The sequence below is a fragment of the Sinocyclocheilus grahami genome, unplaced genomic scaffold, assembly GCF_001515645.1.
Source record: "Sinocyclocheilus grahami isolate Dianchi unplaced genomic scaffold, SAMN03320097.WGS_v1.1 scaffold696.1, whole genome shotgun sequence".
Lineage (NCBI taxonomy): Eukaryota > Metazoa > Chordata > Actinopteri > Cypriniformes > Cyprinidae > Sinocyclocheilus > Sinocyclocheilus grahami.
Window position 1 is genome coordinate 138,497 of NW_015505875.1, and position 24,289 is coordinate 162,785.

Here is a 24,289-nt window from a genome sequence, read left to right on the forward strand (position 1 = left end):
ATATATATATATATATATATACAGTATATATACATACATACATACAGTATAATATTATAGTTTACTACAATAGCCCTTATACAAATGGTGTGGCAGCAGGTAATGTGAAGGTGTGCATGAGAAATGTTGTAGTCACAGCACCAGTGACTAAGTGCATGCTTTCATTGAAGTAATGCCTTTCAAATCTTTATCAAATTGAACACCACCTATCAAGAGCAACAGCACTGTAAAGGCACGTATATCTGTCTTCTAACCAACATAATTTTAACATTCTCACTGAAAGCAAAAAGCATCCAACAAAATAGTTGTGTTCACAGTTTGCATACTACCTAGGTTATATTCTTGTTTCCATGTTCATCTTCTATTGCACAAGGGTTTGTGAGTAATATAAGATGAAAAACAGCATTTAGGCAACTTTGGCCAATGTCAATGAATAATAAACTTGGAGTCGCTAACTGTAATTTCACATACTATATAGGACAGATATACAAATAGCCAGTGTGTTGTTATGGTCACAGCTTAAAAGATGAAAAATGGAAATGGAAGAGATTTTATCACTTTATCTTGTCATGCCTGGTTAGGACACAGCTTCTGGGTGTGCATCAGAAATTACAACACATTGTTTTGTTTGTGGATTAGAAGAATTTTTCTAAATTTTAGTCACAGTATAAATGAATTGGATATGAGTAGGTCTGATGGAATCTCCCAATTTCCACGAAGCCAAATGCACTTCATCCACAATGCTTTACATGTTTGTTTTATTAACAATTTTGGTTTTTGCTTTAAATTGTAAATTTTGTCATCATGTAATCATTTAGGATTGAAGGGACCTTGGAGTCTATCCCAGCGTCTCGTGCTGTAAGCAGGAATACACCCTGGATGCATGGCCAGTTCTACATGAGGAGTTACATTAATCAAAATTTCAAAACTGCACTCACAAAATGAAAATGCATGATGATCAGTGGCTTGCATGTTCAGTTGCAATTTTGCTCAATTTATTAAAATCCAGAGTCCAGAAATGTAGAAGTCCATTTCTATTTAGCTAGGGATGTAATGATTCACTCAACTCACGATTCGATTCGATTCACGATTTTGATTTCACGATTTGATTTGATTCAAGTTTTTTATTTTTTTATTTTTTACAAAATGAGATTTAAGACAAATTACAAATTAAATGTGTCCTTTTATTATTGCTTAGACAAAATGTTGCACGTTTCTTTGTGAAATTGAAATATAACACTATAATAATATACTAATATAGCACTTGTAAATTATTGCTCTTTTGTTGGTTTTGATTGCTTCTATTGTCCACATTTGTTAGTCACTTTGGATAAAAGTGTCTGCTAAATAACAAAATTTAAATATAGGCTAATGTAAATGTAAATAACAAAACTAAATTCAAAGTTTAAAACAAGCCCCATATCAAATAAATAAGTAACAAATAAAATAAATCTCTTCATATAAACAAACTAAGGCTTTGTCTGTGCTCTTTCCATTTAAAATTAGAGGCAAACACTGTATTTTAATCTTGATCCAAACAAAGATGCTGCATACATGCAACATACGCAGTTTTTAATCTAAATTAAATTGTATAATTCCGAAAAGCAAAAACAGAATGGTTTGACTTCAGTTTTGTGAACTATACATAAAAAAATATCTGCATGAAACCGAAACAGCAGACAAGCTGAATGAGACGCAGATTCACTCTCTGCCAGCAGGTGGCGCTTAAAGCGGTTCCTTGGTTACCGCTGTAAACAAAGCAGCTCTGCACTTATGAACAGCAATGATACAGTGTTTCCTTGGTTACCGCTGTAAACAAAGCAGCGCTGGACTTATGAACTTTAATATGCATTATACAGAGGCAAGAGGAAAAGAAAAAATACCATCTAAACTTTTCTAAAGACAGTAAGTTCCCCTCAGACATACGTTCATATAAACTCCTACCCCTAAATGAATCGCGATTTGTTTATCATCTCAACCGATTTGAATCGCACATATTTGAATCGATTTTCAACCGGCTCGCGGTTAATCGTTACATCCCTATATTTAGCATTTACTAATTCAGGATTATTCAATGAATACATATTTAAAAACAACTGCATTCACCCAAAATAGACATTTTTTGTAACAATATGTCTTTTGTCACGAATTCGGTCCATAGACTTCCGTTTATTCACCACCAGAGGTCACCCTTTCCATTACATTGACTCTCGCACAACACATCTTTATTATTACTTTTTATCAATTTAATATATCATTGCTGAATATAAGTATTAATTTCTTTCCAAAAAAGAAAGAAAGTACTGACCTCAAACTTTTGCACGGTAGTGTATATTGTTACAAAATATTTATATTTTAAAAGCTTTTAAAAGTATAACAGGGTTCTTATATATATATATATATACCACTGTATATATAATTGTATATATTAAGCAGCACAACTGTTTTCGACAATAAATCAGCATATCAGAAGGATCATGTGACACTGAAAACTGGAGTTATATGGCTGATGAAAATACAGCTTTGCATCCTACATTATACATTTTATCAATTATAAATTATATTTTAAAGTATTTTAAAATAGAAAATGAAAATCATTATTTTAAATTGAAATATTTCAAAATATAATTTTTTTACTGTATTTTGATCAAATAAATACAGCCTTCATGAGCATAAGAGATGTCATTACAAAACATTAAAAATCTTACTGATCCCAAACTTTTGAATGGTAGTGTATATTTCCAGGTTATGATTAAATTAGAAATGTGACCCCTCTGTGCACACTAAATGAAAATGAACCATTAGATTACAGAAATAGGTGCAAACGACACAAAAACGTACTCGGTTACTAACGTAATCTCGGTTCCCTGAGATACGGAACGAGTACTGCGTCTGTTTAAAACTCCTTTTTCTCCAATGACTGAAGCCTTTCAATAATGCAATGTAACTGCACGGCCATTGGTTCGTGCAGTGAATAAAAAACGAACCAATGGCTCGGCAGCGGAACTGCACAAGCCTATGGCGGTAAAGCCCGCCAAAGCCCACCAGAATGGGCAGGGTCATCTGGCTATATAAGCGGCACATCGCCATAGGATCCTCAGGTTACTTCGACTGAAGTGACGACTGAGTCGTGCAGCTACATAGCACGGCAAAGTACACAGTACTAGTTCTGTATCTCAGGGAACTGAGGTTACGTTAGTAACCGAGTACGTTCCCTATTGATACTTCACTCGTACTGCGTCTATTTAAGGGGCCATTCACATATCGTGTTTTTTGCGCGCTCAAGTTCGTTATTTCAAATGAAGATGCGCGGCAGGCGCGCTCATAATGGAAGCGACGCGGTCGTGACGCGCACGCGGTGCGACGCGCTCATTTTTTCCAGGCGCTTCCGCACCGCATCGAGATGAAAACATTTCAACTTTTCAGAATGCCGCAAGCGCACCGCGGGTCATGTGACAAGAACCAACCAATCAGCTTCATCCTTTGTATTGCAAGCGCCCGAACGCTTTGGAAAAAAAGCAGAAAGCGGCGCGCCTAGCGTATTCCACGTGTTTTAGGCACGACAGGTGAACGACCACTAAGACGCTTGGGGAACCAGTACAATCCCGCCGTGCTATGCTAGAAGAACGACTAATACTTGAACTTGCTTAAGCACCCAAAGGGGCCCAGAGGGACCGAGTATTTTGCAGGGAAGCCCTGCAAAAGGCAGTAGGGCTAAACTCAGAGAGGTCGGCCCAGCCTTGTATCATCGTCCAGAAATAATTCAGTACAGCCTCGGAACTCACTGAGGGCCAAAAGCGTACATGAAGGAGGCAAACGCCAAGCACTGGTTGTCATGTGACAGAGTGCCCTGCTATGCAGAAAGGACCCGCGCCTGTAAGGTCGGGATGTCCAGACTACAGAATCTGGCAAATGTGGACGGCAAGGCCCAGCCGGCCGCTGCATAAATTTCTGCAATGGACACACCGCTAGACCAAGCCCAGGAAGAAGCAACGCCTCTAGTTGAGTGGGCTCTTAATCCCATGGGGCATTGAAGGCCCAAAGAAGAGTATGCTAGCATAATAGCGTCGATTGTCCATTTGGACAGTCTCTGCTTCGTAACCGGACAACCCTTGGTGCAGCCACCGAAGCATACGAACAGCTGATCCGAACGCCTGAACGGGGCGGAATGCTCAACATAGACTTTCAGTGCCCTGACGGGACAGAGTAAGTTCAACTCTTTGTCTTGCTCCAAAGGAGGAAGCGCCGATAAGAGTGTGCTTTAAATGGAGTAGAGAGCACTTTAGGTACATAACCATGCCTTGGTTTCAGGATGACCTTAGAGTCGTTGGGCCCGAACTCAAGGCAGGTGGGGCTCACTGATAGCGCCTGCAGATCTCCCATACACTTTACCGATGCTAATGCTAGAAGCAGAGCAGTCTTAAGCGTCAGGGGACGAAGGTCAATGGACTGTAGCGGCTCAAAAGGAGGGCTCTTCAGAGCCCTCAACACTGTGGGCAGATCCCATGTAGGGACAGTGATGGGGCGAGGTGGGTTGAGCCTTCTAGACCCCTTCAGAAAATAAACAACCAAGTTGTTCCTGCCCACCAATTGGCCAGCTATAGGAGCGTGAGAAGCTGCTATGGCTGCTACATAGACCTTGAGCGTGGAAGTGGAACAGCCCTTATCCAACAGCTCTTGCAGGAAGGACAATATCAGAGATATGTCGCATGAGATTGGGTCTGTGCTGTGGGCTGTACACCAGGCGGAGAAGACAGACCATTTAAGGGCATAGCGGCGTCTTGTGGACGGTGCTCTAGCCTGAGAGATTGTGTTTAGCACGTTCTCGAGGAGGTTCGTAAGCTCCCATTGAGAGGCCAAAGGTGCAGAGCCCACAGCTCGGGCTGGGGGTGCCATATCGTTCCGTTCGCTTGAGAGAGAAGGTACCGTCTCAGGGGAATGGGCCACGGGCTGTCAAGAGCAGCCGGCACAGCTCTGCAAAACAGTGCTGGTTCCTCCAGAGCGGGGCCACCAACAGCACCTTGCGTCACCTGTGGGATCAGAGCGATCGGGGGAAAAGTATAAAGGAGGAGGTTGGGCCAGTTGTGGGCCAACGCCTGTCCTTCGAAAAGTAAGTTGGGCAATGAGAGTTGTCTTCTGAGGCGAAGAGATCGACCTCTGCCCTGCCGAAGATCTACCAGATTTTCTGAACCGTTTGAGAGTGGAGCGTCCACTCCTCCGAGGGGACGTTGCTCCGAGACAGCATGTCTGCTCCTTGGTTTAGCCTCTCAGCGAGCGCAAGTTGAGCTGAGCCCATTCCAAGAGGCGCTCTACTAATGCGAAGAGGCGCTTCGAGGAGAGACCGCCCTGGCAATTTATATAGGACACTACCGTCATGCTGTCCGAGCGGACTAAGACATGAGCGTCGATTGTCCATTTGGACAGTCTCTGCTTCGTAACCGGACAACCCTTGGTGCAGCCACCGAAGCATACGAACAGCTGATCCGAACGCCTGAACGGGGCGGAATGCTCAACATAGACTTTCAGTGCCCTGACGGGACAGAGTAAGTTCAACTCTTTGTCTTGCTCCAAAGGAGGAAGCGCCGATAAGAGTGTGCTTTAAATGGAGTAGAGAGCACTTTAGGTACATAACCATGCCTTGGTTTCAGGATGACCTTAGAGTCGTTGGGCCCGAACTCAAGGCAGGTGGGGCTCACTGATAGCGCCTGCAGATCTCCCATACACTTTACCGATGCTAATGCTAGAAGCAGAGCAGTCTTAAGCGTCAGGGGACGAAGGTCAATGGACTGTAGCGGCTCAAAAGGAGGGCTCTTCAGAGCCCTCAACACTGTGGGCAGATCCCATGTAGGGACAGTGATGGGGCGAGGTGGGTTGAGCCTTCTAGACCCCTTCAGAAAATAAACAACCAAGTTGTTCCTGCCCACCAATTGGCCAGCTATAGGAGCGTGAGAAGCTGCTATGGCTGCTACATAGACCTTGAGCGTGGAAGTGGAACAGCCCTTATCCAACAGCTCTTGCAGGAAGGACAATATCAGAGATATGTCGCATGAGATTGGGTCTGTGCTGTGGGCTGTACACCAGGCGGAGAAGACAGACCATTTAAGGGCATAGCGGCGTCTTGTGGACGGTGCTCTAGCCTGAGAGATTGTGTTTAGCACGTTCTCGAGGAGGTTCGTAAGCTCCCATTGAGAGGCCAAAGGTGCAGAGCCCACAGCTCGGGCTGGGGGTGCCATATCGTTCCGTTCGCTTGAGAGAGAAGGTACCGTCTCAGGGGAATGGGCCACGGGCTGTCAAGAGCAGCCGGCACAGCTCTGCAAAACAGTGCTGGTTCCTCCAGAGCGGGGCCACCAACAGCACCTTGCGTCACCTGTGGGATCAGAGCGATCGGGGGAAAAGTATAAAGGAGGAGGTTGGGCCAGTTGTGGGCCAACGCCTGTCCTTCGAAAAGTAAGTTGGGCAATGAGAGTTGTCTTCTGAGGCGAAGAGATCGACCTCTGCCCTGCCGAAGATCTACCAGATTTTCTGAACCGTTTGAGAGTGGAGCGTCCACTCCTCCGAGGGGACGTTGCTCCGAGACAGCATGTCTGCTCCTTGGTTTAGCCTCTCAGCGAGCGCAAGTTGAGCTGAGCCCATTCCAAGAGGCGCTCTACTAATGCGAAGAGGCGCTTCGAGGAGAGACCGCCCTGGCAATTTATATAGGACACTACCGTCATGCTGTCCGAGCGGACTAAGACATGGTGTCCCCTTAGGTCTGGCAGAAAGGTTCGAAGGCCTAGACACACTGCCAGCATTTCCAGGCAGTTGATGTGAATCCAGCCTTCCTCTTTTGACCAGTGGCCGAAAGCTGGCTTGCCATCGCACAGTGCTCCCCAACCCGTGTTGGAGGCATCTGTCGAGACTACCTTCCTTCTGCAGACCATTCCCAGGGGCACGCCCCGTTCCATCCAATAAGGATCTTTCCAAGGGGCCAGGGCTGATACACAGACGCGATTGAAGCAGACAGAAGGTGATTACCTTGATGCGAAGGCACGGGATGGAACTCATGGTTTCAGCCAATACTGAAGAAGCCGCATGCGGAGCAGGCCCAACTGTAGTACCGGAGACACCGAGGCCATGAGGCTTAGCATCCTCTGAAACAGCTTGAGGGGGCGAGAGGCTCCAACTCTGAATGAGGCCGCGAGCTGCTGAATAGCCAGCGCACGTTATGGCGTGGCTACCGCCCTCAATTGGGCTGAGTCTAAAACTGTTCCCAGGAATGATATCCGTTGGCTGGGGGACAGCACGCTCTTGGCAAAATTGACCCTGAGTCCCAGGCATTCTAAGTGGCTGAGGAGGAGGGATTTGTGAGATAGTAGCTCATCCTCCGACTGGGCCAGAATGAGCCAGTCGTCGAGATAATTCAGAATGCGGATTCCCGTCTGTCTCAGCGGGGAAAGAGCCGCATCCATGCACTTTGTAAAAGTGTGAGGAGCTAGGGACAGTCCAAAGGGAAGGACCGTGTATTGATAAGCCACTCCCTCGAAGGCGAATCTCAAGAATCATCTGTGACAGATGTGGCAAATGAGCCAGGGGGGGGGGCTATCTGGATGTGAAAGTAAGCATTTTTCAGGTCCAGCGAAAATAACCAGTCCCCTTTGCATACTTGTGAGAGGATCGGTTTCAATGTAATCATCCTGAACGGCCGTCTCATGAGGGCACGATTCAAACACCTGAGATCGAGAATGGGCCTTAGGCCGCCATCCTTTTTGGGGACGAGGAAGTAATGGCTGTAGGAGCCTGACTCGCTCTCGGCTGGGGGAACTGTTTCTATGGCTCCTTTTGCCAGCAAATTCATCACCTCGGCGCGCAGGACGTGTGCATCCTCGCTCTGAACCGAGGTGGAGACCACGCTGCTGAAACGCGGGGGTCTTCGAGCAAATTGGAGTGTATAACCTTGTTTTATTATCCCCATGACCCAGATTGACACTCCGGGGATGGCCTGCCAGGCCTCGGCCCACATGGCAAGGGGCTGGATTGGCTCGAGCGGTGGGCCGCCTAGGGGGGACTCGCAATGAGTGGAAGGGGAAATTTGCTCTCCTTTTGAAAATGTTTATGTTTTATTTTTCCCACTATAACAGCGGTTGGCTGTGTGGACGCGATTAGAACGAGCCCTATGTTCACAACAGTATTTTTGGTCACAAACACACTGCCATCTGCCATCAGCACCCGGAACTGAACGGGGTGCTTGGAGGCATAACAGAGGCGTTTTCGGGGGTGGTCCGGCTGCAGCGAGACTTGGCCCCGTCCTCTTCCTGTCCCGCAGATCAGGGTGACGCCTGAGGCGCAGGGTCCAACACTATCTTGGGTCGGAGGCCCTGGCGTTTAGGAAACTGGTGGAATCTGGCCGAGAGAGAGTGCTGGCGAGGCTCGGGCTTAGGAGCCGTGGGAGCAATTGGTGGCGCGGGCTTTGAGGACAGGAAGTTTTGCATTGCTTGGGATGACATCTGTGCAGCGGTAAAGCGTTCAGCGAAGCCTTCAACTGCAGGTCCAAACAGGCCAGTAGGGGAAACCAGGGAGTCGAGGAAGGGGATCTTATCTGCATCCTTGATCTCCGTCAGGTTTAGCCATAGATGGTGCTCCAACACCACTAGGCTGGCCATGGATCTGCCAATCGCCTGCGCTGTCATCTTGGTGGCGCATAAAGCCAGGTCGGTTGCACTGCGCAGCTCCTTAAAAGCCGCGGGGTCTGGGCCGGACTCATCCATGCAACGGAGGAGCTTGGCCTGGAAGACTTGTAAAACTGCCATAGAATGAAGCGCTGAGGCCGCTTGTCCAGCAGACGAGTAGGCTCGCCCGGCGAGAGCCGAAGTCGCCCTACACGGCTTGGATGGGTGGGCCGCCTTTGCCTTCCAGCAGTGGGCGGGCAGAGATGCGCGGCCACTGACTCATCCAGGGGACGCAGTCTGTGGTAACCTTTTTCTTTGGCGCCGTCGACTGTTGTGAGGGCGGACGAAGATGAGGCACGAAGGCGGGCCGAGTAGGGGGTACGCCAAGATCTGGTGATCTCGTCGTGGACCTCCGGAAAGAATGGTGAAGCTCGTTGTCGGGGGTCTGACTGCGCCCCGGCAAGAACCACTCATCACAGGCTCCTGGGAGGAAGAAAAGTGGGAGGGCGCGAGGGGCGGAGTCGCTCTCTGAAAAGAAAGCTTTTCGTGAGCGCAGAGAGGCGAGATTCATATCCTCGTAAATGAGGACATTCCGTCTCAATGAGTGCTGCTTCAGCGTGGGCGGCGCCCAAGCATGAAACACACTCGCCATGACCGTCAGCAGCGCGCAGGGGGGCCCTGCACGAGCGACAGTAATGGTGTGGCATTTGAAACAACACCGAAAATTTGCTCTTTTATATCACCGGATAGCAGCAGGGAACCGGTGACTGTCGCTGCTGCAGCGCGAGGGCGGCATGAAGGGGCGAGAATGGCCGAGCAGGAAGGGGTCTCTCGATCCGCTGCGAGGCTTGATCACAGCGAAGACTTCGTAGTCTCGTAGAGCGAAGGTCTGGTAGTCGTCGCTGAAGGAGAATAATCTGAGGATCCTATGGCAATGTGCCGCTTATATAGCCAGATGCCCCCACCCGAGCTCCGCTGCCGAGCCATTGGTTCGTTTTTTATTCACTGCACAAACCAATGGCCGTGCAGTTACACTGCATTATTGAAAGGCTTCAGTCATCGGAGAAAAAGCAGTTTTCCCCAAGCATCTTAAACAGATGCAGTACGAGTGAAGTATCGATAGGGAACGTATTATACAGAATCCCAAAGATTTTAACTCACAGTCAGCATAGAAAATGTGAAAAAGTGTGCAGAATAGATGTGGGCCTAGATTTGAGGCATGCTCTCATTTATGGAAAGGCTTGAAATATTAATCAGGCCTAGCATAAGCACTCATGAACAACTGCTGTTATGGTGTGTAACGCTGCCTGATATGGGTGGTTTGGTAAATCATTGGCAAGCATAGGGCAGAGGGAGGGAATGAGGTGTTTTGGAAACAAAAAGGCACAGATACCTAATTTGGGATTTCTAATGACAGGATAGAAAGGCTGCGGTCTCAGTTGCTCAGCGACAGGAACCACGGCTATTTTTAAAGGAGAGAGCAGAGGAGGAACTATAGCAAGAGTAAGAGAGCATGCAATGGCAAGAATACAAGTATGCTTTACTCTCAGTAGTAAACAGTGGGAGATACAGAGAATGAAGATTCCTATCAACAGGCTTATCACAGAAAACCAGGGCAGGAAAACATGACTGCCTGTATTAAGACATAGAGCCACTGTCAAATCATTATTTCTTTGATGACCTACAGTGGTCAGCTGGTATTTTTGTGCAGCTTGAGCTTATGGTCAAGGTTTATTTGAATAAGATTTGCATTGACTATTTCAAGTCTGACTCTCAAACAACAAATTAGCATATGTGCAAACATCCATGCAAGTCAGCACAAGCACAAATATTTCACACAAATGTCTGTCTTTCAATTTGTGTCATTTAAAAGTATATTCCAGGTCAAAATAAATTCAAGAAACATGTAAACCATGAATGAATCTGGCATCAGGACTCCCATTATAATTAAAGCTAAAGTGAATTTAGGCATCACAATATTATAATTAATAAAAAATTGATATTCGTTTGAGATTAAGATTCATTTAAAGGGGTCATATGATGCGATTTCACAAACAATTTCTCTTTGAAGTGTTACAAGCTCTTGGTGCATAAAGAAGATCTGTAAAGTTGCAAAGACTAAAGTCTCAAATCCAAAGAGATATTCTTTATAAAAGTCAAGAGTCAGCCACGCCGACCTAAAACGGCTCGTTCTAACACGCCCCCACATACCTACGTGACTATCTGGGAAGATTTGCATAACGCCGCCCAAATGTTCACGCAAAGAAAGAAGGCGTAACTTTTATTCTCGCTGTAGTATTGTTACCGCCGCCGCCATATCGTGAAGGCGCTGTGTGCTTCGTTGGGAAAGCGAAACTACTTTGTTTGGCCTTCCAAAAGAGGACGATATCGCTTCGTCATGCCTGGAGCTGATCCATGCTGGTCGCTGAGGAAATACTTCAACTTCGCGCTGTCGATCGCCGGATTGGCTTTCACCGTGGACGAAGCGGAGTCCAGCCCGGGGTCGTCACATGTGGTTGCCGCAGGCATCACAATATGGTAAGGGACATAACATTTCCGTCACACGCTTGAGGAATTCGGCCAATCATGATAATGATTATGTAAATAATCAATTAAACAATAATGTACTGTATGTGGAAAATAATGTGTTTTTTTTACCTTAAACCACATAGACACATTTCATTACACCAAATACACAAAATAATGTTCTTTTTAGCAGCATCATATGACCCCTTCAAGATTTATGTGTTATTAAACGTATAACTTTTTTTTTTAATTATTAATGTTTTTAAAGATTAACTTGTGAGTTTAGATGACAGAAAAGGACATCTAAATGTAATGTGAAATAAGTGTACACAATAAAAGTACCAATATACACTGAACAAAATTATAAACGCAACACTTTTGTTTTTGCCCCCATTTTTCATGAGCTGAACTCAGAGATCTAAGACTTTTTCTATGTACACAAAAGGCCTATTTCTCTCAAATATTGTTCACAAATCTGTCTAAATCTGTGTTAGTGAGCACTTCTCCTTTGCCGAGATAATCCAGCCACCTCACAGGTGTGGCATATCAAGATGCTGATTAGACAGCAAGTAAAACTGCACATTTTAGAGTGGCCTTTTATTGTGGCCAACCTAAGACACACCTGTGCAATAATCGTGCTGTCTAATCAGCATTTTGATATGCCACACCTGTGGGGTGGATGGATTATCTTGGCAAAGGAGAAGTGCTCACTAACACAGATTTAGACAGATTTGTGAACAATATTTGAGAGAAATAGGCCTTTTGTGTACATAATAGAAAAAGTCTTAGATCTTTGAGTTCAGCTCATGAAAAATGGGGGCAAAAACAAAAGTGTTGCGTTTATAATTTTGTTCAGTGTTTATTCGATATCTAATCTATATACACTAGCGTTCAAAAGTTTGAGGTCAGTACTTTTTTTTTTTTTTGCATTTATTTAATCAAAAATACAATAATATTGTGAAACAGTTTTACAATTTAAAGTTATTGTTTGCTATTTTAATCTGTTTTTAAATGTAATTTATTCCAGTGATGGGAAAGCTGAATTTTCAGCAGCCATAACTTCAGGCTGCAAAGTCACATGAGCCTTCAGAAAACATTCTAATATGCTGATCAAGAAACATTTCTGATCATTTTTTATTAGTGTTGAATACAATCGTGCTGCTTAATATTTTTGTGGAAACCTGATTAATTTTTGTCTTTGATAAGTTCAAAAGAACAGCAATTATGTACAATTTTAAAGCTTTTGTAACATTATAATATAAATGTCTTTATACTGTCACTTTTTAATGTGTCCTTGTTGAAAAAAAACTCTTAATTAAAAAAATACAAAAACAACAACAACAAAAAATAAAACTTTACTTAAGGTAACACTTTACTTAAAGCCTTTATGTATGCTGCATTATAAAGGGTATAATTCATAATGTGCGTTGTAATACATGATATCTTGTTGTAAATAATTCTAACATTGTAAATAATTATAACTGAATTTAAAATGCATAGTGTAACAATGAATTGATAAGTGTTATAATGTATTAACTGTGGTTACAATTATTCATGAGATTGTACAATGCATTATAGGTGCATTACACAAGGCATAATTATTGCATTAAAACTACTTTTATAATGCATTATGCATAAAGGCTTTAAGTGAAGTGTTACCAAAAAATCTTGCTGACCCCAAACGTTTGATTGGCATTGCATTGTACATTGTATTTATCATCGTTTTTTTTTAATCATTTTTGAAGCTTGAAATTGTTGGTCCCCACTCACTGCTACTACATGGAAAAAAGCACACAATACATTATTCACAACCTGTTCCAGAGAAAAACTAACAGCATATGGGTTTGGACTGTTTCTTTAAGGATACAATTAACTTAAAAAGCAACAATGGACCCTTTTCACAAGACCGTGATGATGCGTTTAACGGTCATCAGCATCGTAAATCCTCGAAAGTTTTTCATATTTGTATTTTTCATTTAATGCATGTACATTTATAACACTATTCTTTGTATTATATCACCTTTGCATCAAATTACAAAAAAACAGTTAACGCTAATGCAAGGGGGTTTCTAATGCAGCGTCTATGGGAGGGCCGGTAAATTTGACAACGTTCTCTCTTCTGACAGCCGTTATCAGTCTCTCTCAATTTTTTTTCCTTTTATTGAAAGTCATGAAAACACTATCGTGGAGTTTTTCTTTTGCTATTTGAGCAAATGGGAATGCAAAAAATATATTTGTGGTACTCTCCCATTCACTGCTATTCAAGTTAACCCAACTATGACGACTTCCGCTGCTGAAAAACCTGGAAATGTGAAAAAGGTCCATGACACTGCTGTAAAACTTTCACATTCACACAGACTACAACTTTCTCTCTCTCTCTTAAGTTCTCTCTGCTCCTCTCTCTGTCTCTCACACACATGCTGGAGTGACTCTTGAATTAAACATGACAGTGACAGTGGCGCTTTGCAGTCTGAATTCTAATTACATTGACTCTATTGTAGACACTGCAGCTATGTGACAGACACACACACACTCTCTCACACACACACAGAAGTGGTCCATATGGGATTACACAATGTCGTCAAGACTGTAGGACACATCATTAAATGATCTGAACTTCAAAGTCCACGACACAATGGTGCACAGACTGCACACTAAGGGCAAAGTAAAAAACACACAGACACACAGCTGCTGAAGAGTCTGTGTCTGTCTGCAAGGAGAACTTCCTGGAGGACACCAGCAAGGTTAAGAGAGGGGAGGTGGGGGGAGGGGGAGGAAAGGAGGAAGTGAGGATAAGGAGAGCGAGAGAGAGAGAGAGAGAGAGGGAGGTGTGGTGCATGATGGAGACGGCATTCTGACTGGTCAATAATTAAACATGGTGGACTTTCACACTCGTAGCAGGACATACAGGGGAAGAGGAGGGTTTCCATCCACCTCCTTGTGTGTTTGTAAGACACACATCATAAAAAGTACACATTTTATGGACTGAAATAAATCTTGTAAGCTAAAAGAATCTGCAATGAGAGTACAGTTAAATTTTTTAACTGTACACTTCATAATAAAAGTTGACCAAACAAAACCGTTCTTATGGGTCCATGACAAATATGAGTGCCTTATTTACATAAAAAAAAAATCCAAGGTCAAAAGTATTTTTACAAGTATCATAAATTGTAACTGTATAAATATTATTACATTCTTGGGGAGTTGCACCACATGACATTAAACAACCTGAACTAACCTTTCCTTAAAGGGTTAGTTCTCCCAAAAATTAAAATTCTGTCATTAATTACTCACCCTCGTGTCGTTCCAAACCTGTAAGACCTTCGTTCATATTCGGAACACAATTTAAGATATTTTTGATGAAATCTGAGGGCTCTCTGAACCTCCCATAGTAAGGTAAGGTGACTACCACGTTCAAGGTCCAGAAAAGTACCAAGATGATCGACAAAGTAGTCCGTGAGACATCAGTGGTTCAACTGTAAAGTTACAAAGCTACGAGAATACTTTTTTGCGCAAAGAAAACAAAAATAACGACTTTATTCCACATTTTCATCTCTACTGCGTCACTTGTGGACGCACGTTTACGACAGTATCATGCCGCGAGCATGTCACGCTCACACGCCACTACTAATCACAGGAGCGGCTTTACTGACGAGGTGCGTATGAAAATCGCATTCGTTTTTTGCACAGCCCTACCTCATGGATAAAACTTCTCGATATTAATAACTTTTGCAATGTCTTTTTAAAACTTTCTGAAACTTGAAAATGTTGGTGAAAAGAGGGACAGAAACTCTCAGGTTTCATTAAAAATAACTTCCTTTTTCTTTCAAAGATGAACAAAACTTTTTTGGGGTGAGTAAATGATGGCATAATAAGTTTTGGGTGAACTATCCCATAAATTTGATTGCTCAGAAAAGTGAATTCACACCTCTCCTCAAACAGCCACACGAGTTGTGCCATTCATACCACAATTATTGTGGTAAGTGTACCTATACAAGTAAGATTTTAAGTACCTTGTTCAGAAAGGCTGTGGCTACAAGTGAATAATACACTCATAAAACCACTCTCCACAGCCTCAAAGACAAACAGAGAGATGGGGAGTTATAAGCTTAGAGTGTACTAATGGCCAACCTGTGTAAAAGCCCCCACACATTTTCTAAAGCTGGGCCATGTCAAATAAAACCTTCAGAGGTTCATTAAAACACTCCTTCTTCAAGGGCTTCAAGAATGAGCAGAGACATAAAAGCTAGTATTAAACCATGACGAAAATCCTCTGACATATTCTGCCTCAGGCTTTTAATAACATTAACTTTCTGTGAACACACTATAAAAATAAGCATTTTCATCTTCAGTTCAAAGATCTAGTTATAAATATTCTCTGTATGCATACTGGATTCCTGTATACTCTACTAATGCAATGTTTGATGAGCACAGAGGAGTATTTCATGTAGTAGACATTCATTGTCAGACAAATTGCTATTTATCATTTCCAGTCAACAATCCACACATTTTTAAGGCTATCGTCTCCTATTCTGTCACAATCTTCCATACCATTAATACAGAGTAAATGTGGCATCCGATTCAGCAAATATCACATTATCTTTCTCATGAAATCAGACCTTACTAAGCTACACGCATACATCTGCTGCAAAAGACATCTGAGCTTTTAGTCTGAAACTCAATCAGCTCATTTTAATTATATTTATTATTACACGTTTACCATTGGTTCCGCACAGGCTTGGGTCTATAGATAGGTTCTTGAACAAATTCACTCTCATTGCTTATAGCAAGTTCAACCTCAAGGTACAAGCAAAATTCAAGGTCATAACATCATGATTATTCTATACAATAGTGGGATCCTGTCAAGCCTGGAGCATAATGAACTGACCCTGCACAGACAATATGCTAAGAGCATTGGTGAGATTTTAGCCCAACCCCCTCAACCCCTCTCGCACAAGCCCCAAAAAGAAAAGACAAGCCCCTGACAGACACCATCCAGGCTTCTCAGGCTGATTTAGACCATGATGCTAACAGTGTAAGATAAAACAATCTACTATAACTATGTAATAACACACAAGATATTTCATTGTTAGGGCTGTACAATATCAGAAAAACAATAATATTATATTACATAACATATACATCACAATATTTTGTTCACAGTATAAAAAAACATACTTGAATAGTTATATTTTTAAGGAATTAATTATTCTAGGGTGATTTTGTTGGGGAGTGCATCTTTTCATAATGCTTTATTTTAAGGATAAATTCTCACTATTAACTAGTTGCTTATTAGCATGCATATTCTTATTCATTCTTTAGTACTTACTGTATAAAGCACAGATTAATACTTTATTCTGTATGATCATATTTTAGATCCCTTCCCCATGCCTAAACTTAACAAATAGGCCTACCTTACTAACTATTAATAAGTAGCAAATTAGGAGTTTACTGAGGCAAAAGTAATAATAATAAGCAAAAGCAATAATAGTGGGAACTGGTCCCCAAACTAAAGTTTGACCCCTTTTTTTAATGGTGAATCATTCTTTTAGAGCTTAACTATTTTGGAAAAACTTGACAAATTTGGGGTTTTACACCTGTGGTGTACACTCTTTCCAAGAAAAAACTCAAACCATAACCTGAACAGAGTTTTATGAGTTTGCGCGGACAACCATTTAATTTAGAAATGTTTTTAAAAAAAACACAGCTCTGGCCTAAAGACTGTGAACCAACAGAGACCAACACAGAGAGAGAAAGAAACTGAGATGCACATGGACACAGTGAGTGAATTCCAAACAAATTATGATTTTGCCATAATTGCTGCTGCCCGGTCTAAGCTCCAGACCAGGAAGAGCTTCAATGTAACCTCTAAAACCCAACAAAACAAAGGTGTGGCATGAGCCAATACTCAAACACGTAACAAACACCTACATATACAACAGAGAGCGAGAACAAAAGCAGCATATAACCTAACCCAAACTGGGCCTGACCGTCTGGATGTTTCTCAGAGGAGAGGCCCACGACTTTCTGCCAACGATCAATTTGGCATGATTTCATTATAGATTCCAATGTACACAAAAAGACTGAAGATTTTCAAGAGTGTAACCTCACAAATGCATTTCAAATTGAAGTAATTGAAGAAAATGTGAGTGATGCTGTGCAGTACGCACCTTAGGTCTTCAAGGCCCATTCACACCAACCACGATAACTACAACAAAAACTATATTAGCAGCCACACTATCTGATGATGATAACTTTCTGTTTCTGCACACAGCAGTTATGTCATCTGCAACTATAAATGCTCAAGCTGTTTAAAGTCGGGAGGACTGTGATTCTCCATGCTTTCATCATTCATCAACTGATATCATTACTCGTGTCGTTTTTGTTATAGCTATGGTTTGGACTTCCCTGTTCTCATGAAATTAGAATGATTATTAAAGGGGTCATATGGTGCGATTTCAAGTTTTCCTTTCTCTTTGGAGTGTTACAAGCTGATTGTGCATAGATAAGATCCCTGAAGTTGCAAAGACTAAAGTCTCAAAACCAAAGAGATATTCTTTATCAAAGTTAATCCTTTGCCACGCCCCCCTAAAACGGCTCGTTCTAACACGCCCCCACATATCTACCTCACTATGTGGGAATATTTGCGTAATGCAGCCCAAATCTTCACGCAAAGAAAGAAGGCGTGGTTTCAGTAATCACAATTAGTTTTGAAGCAGCCATGTCAGGGAGACGCTGTGTGTTTCCAAGTGAAGGCAAAAGCACTTTATTTGGCCTTCCGAAAGTAGATGCATTTAGGAATCTTTAAGATTACTTACAACAGAACAGCAATGCATTTTATGGACGACCGTTTCGTGAACCTAGGAGAGGAGGTAATTCTGACTTTGCTATGACAATCTGGCGCTTCTGAATCAGCTACTGTAAGTATGTTTTGTTATTAGTTTAAGTATTTGCTATTGACTGTGTGTGTGTGTGTGTGTCTCTGTGTGAGAGAGGGAGAGAGAGAGAGAGAGAGAGAGAGAGAGAGAGAGACAGGGTCACATCACAGTGGAGTCAGCTGTCTTAACCGTGGCTTGTGTACTGCAAACACATATTCATCACTGTGTCTGTCACGAGACTCTGTTCCCCTTTCGGGCTCTGTCTTTACATTTATTTTGAAAGATGAAGCTCGTGATTATGGTAAGCAGCTTAACATTTCCGACGCGTGCTTGTGGTGTTCGGTCAATCACAATGCACTGGGTCAGTTGGCCAATCAGAGCAGACTGCGCTTGTCGGAAGGAGGGACTTTGTAGAAAACGAAGCGTTTGAGAGAGGCGGGGCATAGAGGACCTACAATAATGTACAGTATTTGAAAAATAGTGTGGTTTTTTAACATTAAAGCATGTCAAAATATTCTGTTACAACAAATACACAAAATAATGATCTTTAAAAAAACATCATATGACCCCTTTAACACTTTATAGTTACAGTGTAAACAGCCCTGTAGGGTGATGTCCACCACACAGGACGCATGCTTATACAGAAAGAAAAAATGTAACTACTTTTAACTTGACATGGTGTCTTAAAAACAACAAGGGTGCAAGACTGTAGCATCATAAATCATCAAGAGTACACAAACAAAAACCTATATGGATAATGCTAAATGAATAAAAACAATAACAGGAAAGTCAGATATTCATTTTCTTTACAACTAGCTGTCAGCGGTCTAAAATCCTTGCAGAGAAGCAGTGTTTCTAATTTCATCCCCATTGGCATTAGAGCTAAAATACTAAAGCTAAGACAAAAATTAATAGAAAAAAAAGTGAAACTCTAACTGACAAAATCGAACATTCAGAGTCATTACATTTTTTAATACATGCTATGAATCTAAACCAAGTTTGATATTAATCAGCAACGGCTCCATGACTGTTTGAGAGAACCACTATGCAGAGGAAGTGAAACGAATCATTGCTGCTAGTTTGGTTTCCTGTTTTGAGATCGATTTTGACTGTGAATGGCAGCATGTTATGTAACAAGTCAAATTTCAAGTACGGCCTTGCAAAGACCTTTATTAGACCTCAGTAACTCCTAGACTTGACTCCGAACAGAACACATGACTCATTTTCCTACATAAATCAACTGACCTTCTCTGGCAAGATCTTTACTGCTGTTTACATTTGGTTATAAACTAAAGTTGCAATGTGAGCATATACTGCAGGCTGTGTCCATAACAACATAGTCCCAAACTATTTTTTTTATATTATTTGCATATAGCATTTTCTCTATTGTGTTCTATAGATTTGTACTTTTAAGTTGCCCTTCTAAATTTGTGAATGTCATTTCATTAGATACAAAATATCAAACCAAGCGGCTTCTATTGTTTTCTAAGAAACAACCCTTTTCTTTTTGAGATGATTTCTATTTAGCTGGTGTTTTTGGTGATTTTGGATATATGAAGTCAGCTCTTATCAAGTTCACACAGGTGTCCTAGCAGAATAAGCCTAAGTGTAGTTCATCACATTAATGGTAATCTTTTTTGTAATGAAACATTTTGCTCTAGAAGTGTGCTTAATGCATTGTTTTTATCTAAAATAAATGCTGCTTGTTTTGATAATTTGATATCTAATTCAACATTCAAAAAAAAATTTTTATGTGGTTTAAGTATACAAATTAGTTTCACTGTATCTGCCTGATTTAAGAGCGGGCGCAGCCATTTGTAACTTGAAAGTGTGTTATGCTGCGTGATATTGCAAATTAGTATTTATTATCATAATATACATTATCATAATCATAAACACACATTTTTTGTATCTCAGCTAGTTTTACAGTTTAATGCATTTTGTTATTCTTCTTCTTTAATGCACTTTGTTATTTACCTATTGCAGCTAATAAATCAGAAGTCTTGAACACTCACAGAAAATAGCTTACTTCTGTGTTACAAAATAATATGGATAGCAAAGACTCAAACAAGAAAAGTTATTACTTGTTTGGACTGATGTCTTGCAGGAGGTAAGCAGCAGGTATCTCAATGTAACTTGCATGTGTCATGACCACTACAAAATCCATGTTGACACATCTTAAATGATGCAGTGGTTAAGAATACGGTGAACCTTTGAACAGGTCATAAACACCCAACAAACATGTCTGAAAAACCTCTGTAAAGCCTTTTTGTGTATTTGCACAAATTTCTAACCTAAAAACAAACCATTAACACTTTAGTATAGAGACCAATTCTCTGTATTAACTAGTTGTTATTAGAATGATTATTTATTTGTATTTTTTTAAAGATATTTTTATGGGCTTTTTATGCATTTTTTATAAATAGCACAGTAGTGAGATGACAGGAAAGCACTGGGAGAGAGTGGAGCGGGATCGGCAAAGGACCTTGAGACAGGAATCGAACTCGGGTCGCTGTGAGCGCAGCTGCGCAGAATGCCTATTTTTAACATATTGGCTGTTTATTAGTACTTATAAAGCACATTCTGCATGATCATATTCTACATCCCTAATCCTACCCAATACCTAAACTTAACAACTACCTTGCTATTAATAAGGCGCAAATTAGAAGTTATTGAGGTAAAAGTTGTAGTTAATGGTTTGTTAATGGCAAGAATTGAACCGGAACATAAAAATTTAAAAATTTAATCAAGACACTTGCAAGGACACAAAAGTGCATTCTTCTTAAAAGTATAGTTAACCCAAAGTTCTGCTATTATTTACTTTACCCTTATGTGGTGCCACAACTCATATGACTTTGTTTCTTTAGTGGAACACAAAATGAGGTATTAGGCAGAATGAAAATGAAAGGTGACTGGGAGTGCCTTATGTTGCCTTTTGTGCTCCACAAAAGAAAAACATTGATACAGGTTTTGAATGACATCAGCATGAGTAAATGATGACAGTTTGTTTTGGGGTAAACTATACCTACTAAGCCACTTCATAAAGACATCCTATTTCTTTAATACATGTATAGTAAATAAATGACCAATGTAGATATTACGCTAAATATGATACTATATTTACCTTTTTTCCTGTTGAGCCAGTCTTCGAGAGACAGGATCGCCCAAGGGAGAGGTAGCCCCCAATGACCTTTATCTCCTCTGCAGCAGGGTAACGCTTTTTAATCAGGGTTCCCAGATGGGCATAAGGGGCCTGTGGTGTGCTCTGAGATTCACTGACGACTTCTGGGGTCTCAGCAGGGCCAGACTGGGCCTCAGGCCTCCGTTTCGGAACAACTGTAAACGTATTTCCTTTGCGCCTCTGCACTGCAGGGCTCAGGACGGGTGGCATGGGCTCCACGACTAGGTCATCAATGTTTGTGATAGGCAGCTTATCAAGCGGAGGTTCCTTTGGAGATGAGACTAATTCGACGGGTGAGCCAATTGAGGGCGGAGAAGCTGGGGCTGGAGAGGTGGGTGTGGCAGGTGGTGTATGTTGCGGAGACCCTGTTTTGGCTTCTATGGTCACCTTTTCTGTAAGCTTTGGTGTGGAAGGTATGAAGGAAGCGGGTGAGGGGGTTGGCACTGCGGGCTCTGAAGCTGCCACACCCACCAGGGGTCGTGGGGATGGGGGGGAAAGGACAGGGCTGGATGGGGCAGTGCTGCCAGGTGACGAAATGGCCGCACGACTCTTGGGAATGACGGTGAAGGAATTGCGAGACTGGAGTCGCAAGTTGGCGAGTGCACGGGCCTGTAGATCCCCAGGCGGAAGGAGAGAAAGATCCGGCCGAGGGGACGGGCGGATCTCAAAGCTGGGTGATAAGGGGGGTGATGTGGGGCTAGGAGTACAGTCGGCACGGACACAGTGGCTCTCCGGAGAGCATGGCACCTTGGCTTTAGAGGCCCCATCTGTGCTGTCCCAGTCCCGTTCTCTAACAGGCTTGGACGGAGACCTCTCAGTGTCCTCCTTGGGATACACAGTGACACTTCGTCCCCCGCTGCCCTCGAAACGTCTACGTGTGGAAGACACTAACTGAGGGGATCCAGAAACGGGTGTACTACTCCCTGAGTCACTAGGAGAGGCTTGATGGTTGCTCATGGAAGACTGGACATTTTGGAAGACCTTGCTGTGTGGAGAGCCAGCTTGCGGAGACACTGGGCATTTTGGCACCACATCTGGCTTGGGTCTGGAGCTTGGCCTGACAGGACTACAGTCCAAGTCCAGGAGATTTTCCGTGCTGCGTGACTTGGCCTGCAACTTGCCATAATTCCTGTCAAATTTCTGTAACATGCGACTCACCCTTCCTTGCCCCTCCAGCGGGGCAGACGCGGGTCGTCCCAGCGTGCTGAGGTTCTCCTCGCTTTTACTAAGCGCAGTATCGTAAATGACCACTTCCTTCGCGTGTATCTCCGTAACCGGACTACCTCTCCGGTCTAACAGGTCATTGAGAGAGCTGTATCCGCTCACCGTGCCGTTCTGCTGCAGTTTCGATGTATGCTTCAAACCACATCCTTCCGAGAAGTACTCCGGGTCGGATTCAATAATGATGATATTCTCAGCGCGTATAGTCCGTATCCCGGGAACGCCGCCGTATAACTCGAGGATATGCTGAACCGGTCGCGCTGCGTTCTCTTGGCTCTGACGCTTCTTGCGTTCTTTTTCCAGTTTAATGAATGGGTTTTCCTGCAGCGGACCCAAGCTCTCTTGCAATACCAGGCTCTCATGCGCTCCGTTGTCTCTCGCCGTTCTCTCCTCCGTGCGGCTCGGGTCCGCGGATGTCCAGTGCTCTTTTGTTTTCACCGGTGACAGATCCGGGCTTTTGGTCGCGCGGTTGGCAGCGGTAATGGTACAGTTCCTGCTAGAATGTGCGCTACTAATATCATCCTTGCTTTTGCTGGCCGTTACCTCGCCGTTAAGTCGAGATGCGACGGACTCGGCACCTGCTCCGGACCCACCGCCTTTCGCCTTTCTCCGCTCAAGGATCTCGCGTTTCCAGGCCGGCATCCTCGGGCTCTCCTGCCCTGGCTCTTGGCGAAGAACGCGAAGATCCCCGCCCGACATTATGGGAGAAACGGGTTTTATAGGGGTACGTGTGAAGCCAAATAATCTCTCGCCGTACCTGCAGCGCCTCTTCCTATTCGTACTCGTACATCATTGCAGCCGCAACAATATATCCTGCATGATGATGATGTGCCAGTCTACTGACACGACCCCGCCCTCGGAGTGTGACGTCAGCTTCTCGTCTCAGGGTGGACACCTCATTTGGTCATTTTGACTTGAGGCACACCTTTTGTTTTAACATATGCCCCGCCCCCTACTGTCTACTATTGTGAAGATTAGTGCGAGCCCTGTCAGTCAAACACAGCGAGACCCGCCCATTTCATATCTTTAACCCTTTCATTATTTCGGAATGGTTTATATTATGAATGGGCAAAACTGCAAGCTGTTTGGAGCAATATACAATACGCAAGATAACATTAAGTGGAAATTTAAAAAAATATTTCCTGTGTGTGTGTGCACACTTGGTGAATAAAACGCATTCTGAATTTAATAAATTATCTTTTATGTTATGTAAAAATAATATGAATAATATAAATTGCAATAAATTATACATAAGGATTTTCATAAGAAACAAGGCAACAAAAGGTAAGAAATTTTAAACAATTACATTATTATTTTTTTTCCTAAATTTCAAATACGAAGGTTACTGAGAGTTGTAATGTTCCCTTGACCATGGCGTGGTGCAACTATTTGTCCTGTCATAATCTAGTTTTAATCCCAAAAAATGAAATGAAATGAAAATTAAAATAAATATAACAAAATAAATAAATATATGTGTAAATACATTATTTCAGTAGACCTACTGTTTTTCTAATGCAACAAATACGAAGGTGACTGACAGGATCAAAACGGATTGTTTGATCAAAGAAATCTGATAAAAAGTAGAATATGCCATATAATGACGTGGTACGACTACTGTCCTCGTCACTCTCCTAACTCGGTTTTAATCAGATTAATTAAAAGGCACACCGAAATAAAGATTATAGCAAGGCATCATAAGTACAGCGCGTCAAGTTATTTATAGGCTGTAGCCTATTATGCACCTGAGCATTCTGTAAATTTTGATAACCTCATAATCAGGAAGGGACGGCAGGAAAAATTGTTCATTTAAGATTAGGGCGTACTACCTTTAGTACAGC

General features: G+C 42.6%; 1 protein-coding gene across 1 annotated transcript in view; it reads right to left on the bottom strand.

Moving 5' to 3' along the window:
• LOC107559738 (taperin-like) overlaps positions 1-23,331 on the bottom strand; it is a 33,381-nt gene extending 10,050 nt beyond the window's left edge. The window contains exon 1 of the mRNA XM_016243664.1: positions 21,174-23,331. Within this exon, the coding sequence (XP_016099150.1) occupies positions 21,174-23,150 (1,977 nt within the window). The 5' untranslated portion in view covers positions 23,151-23,331. The remainder of the gene's footprint in view (positions 1-21,173) is intronic.
• Positions 23,332-24,289: the final 958 nt, after the last annotated feature.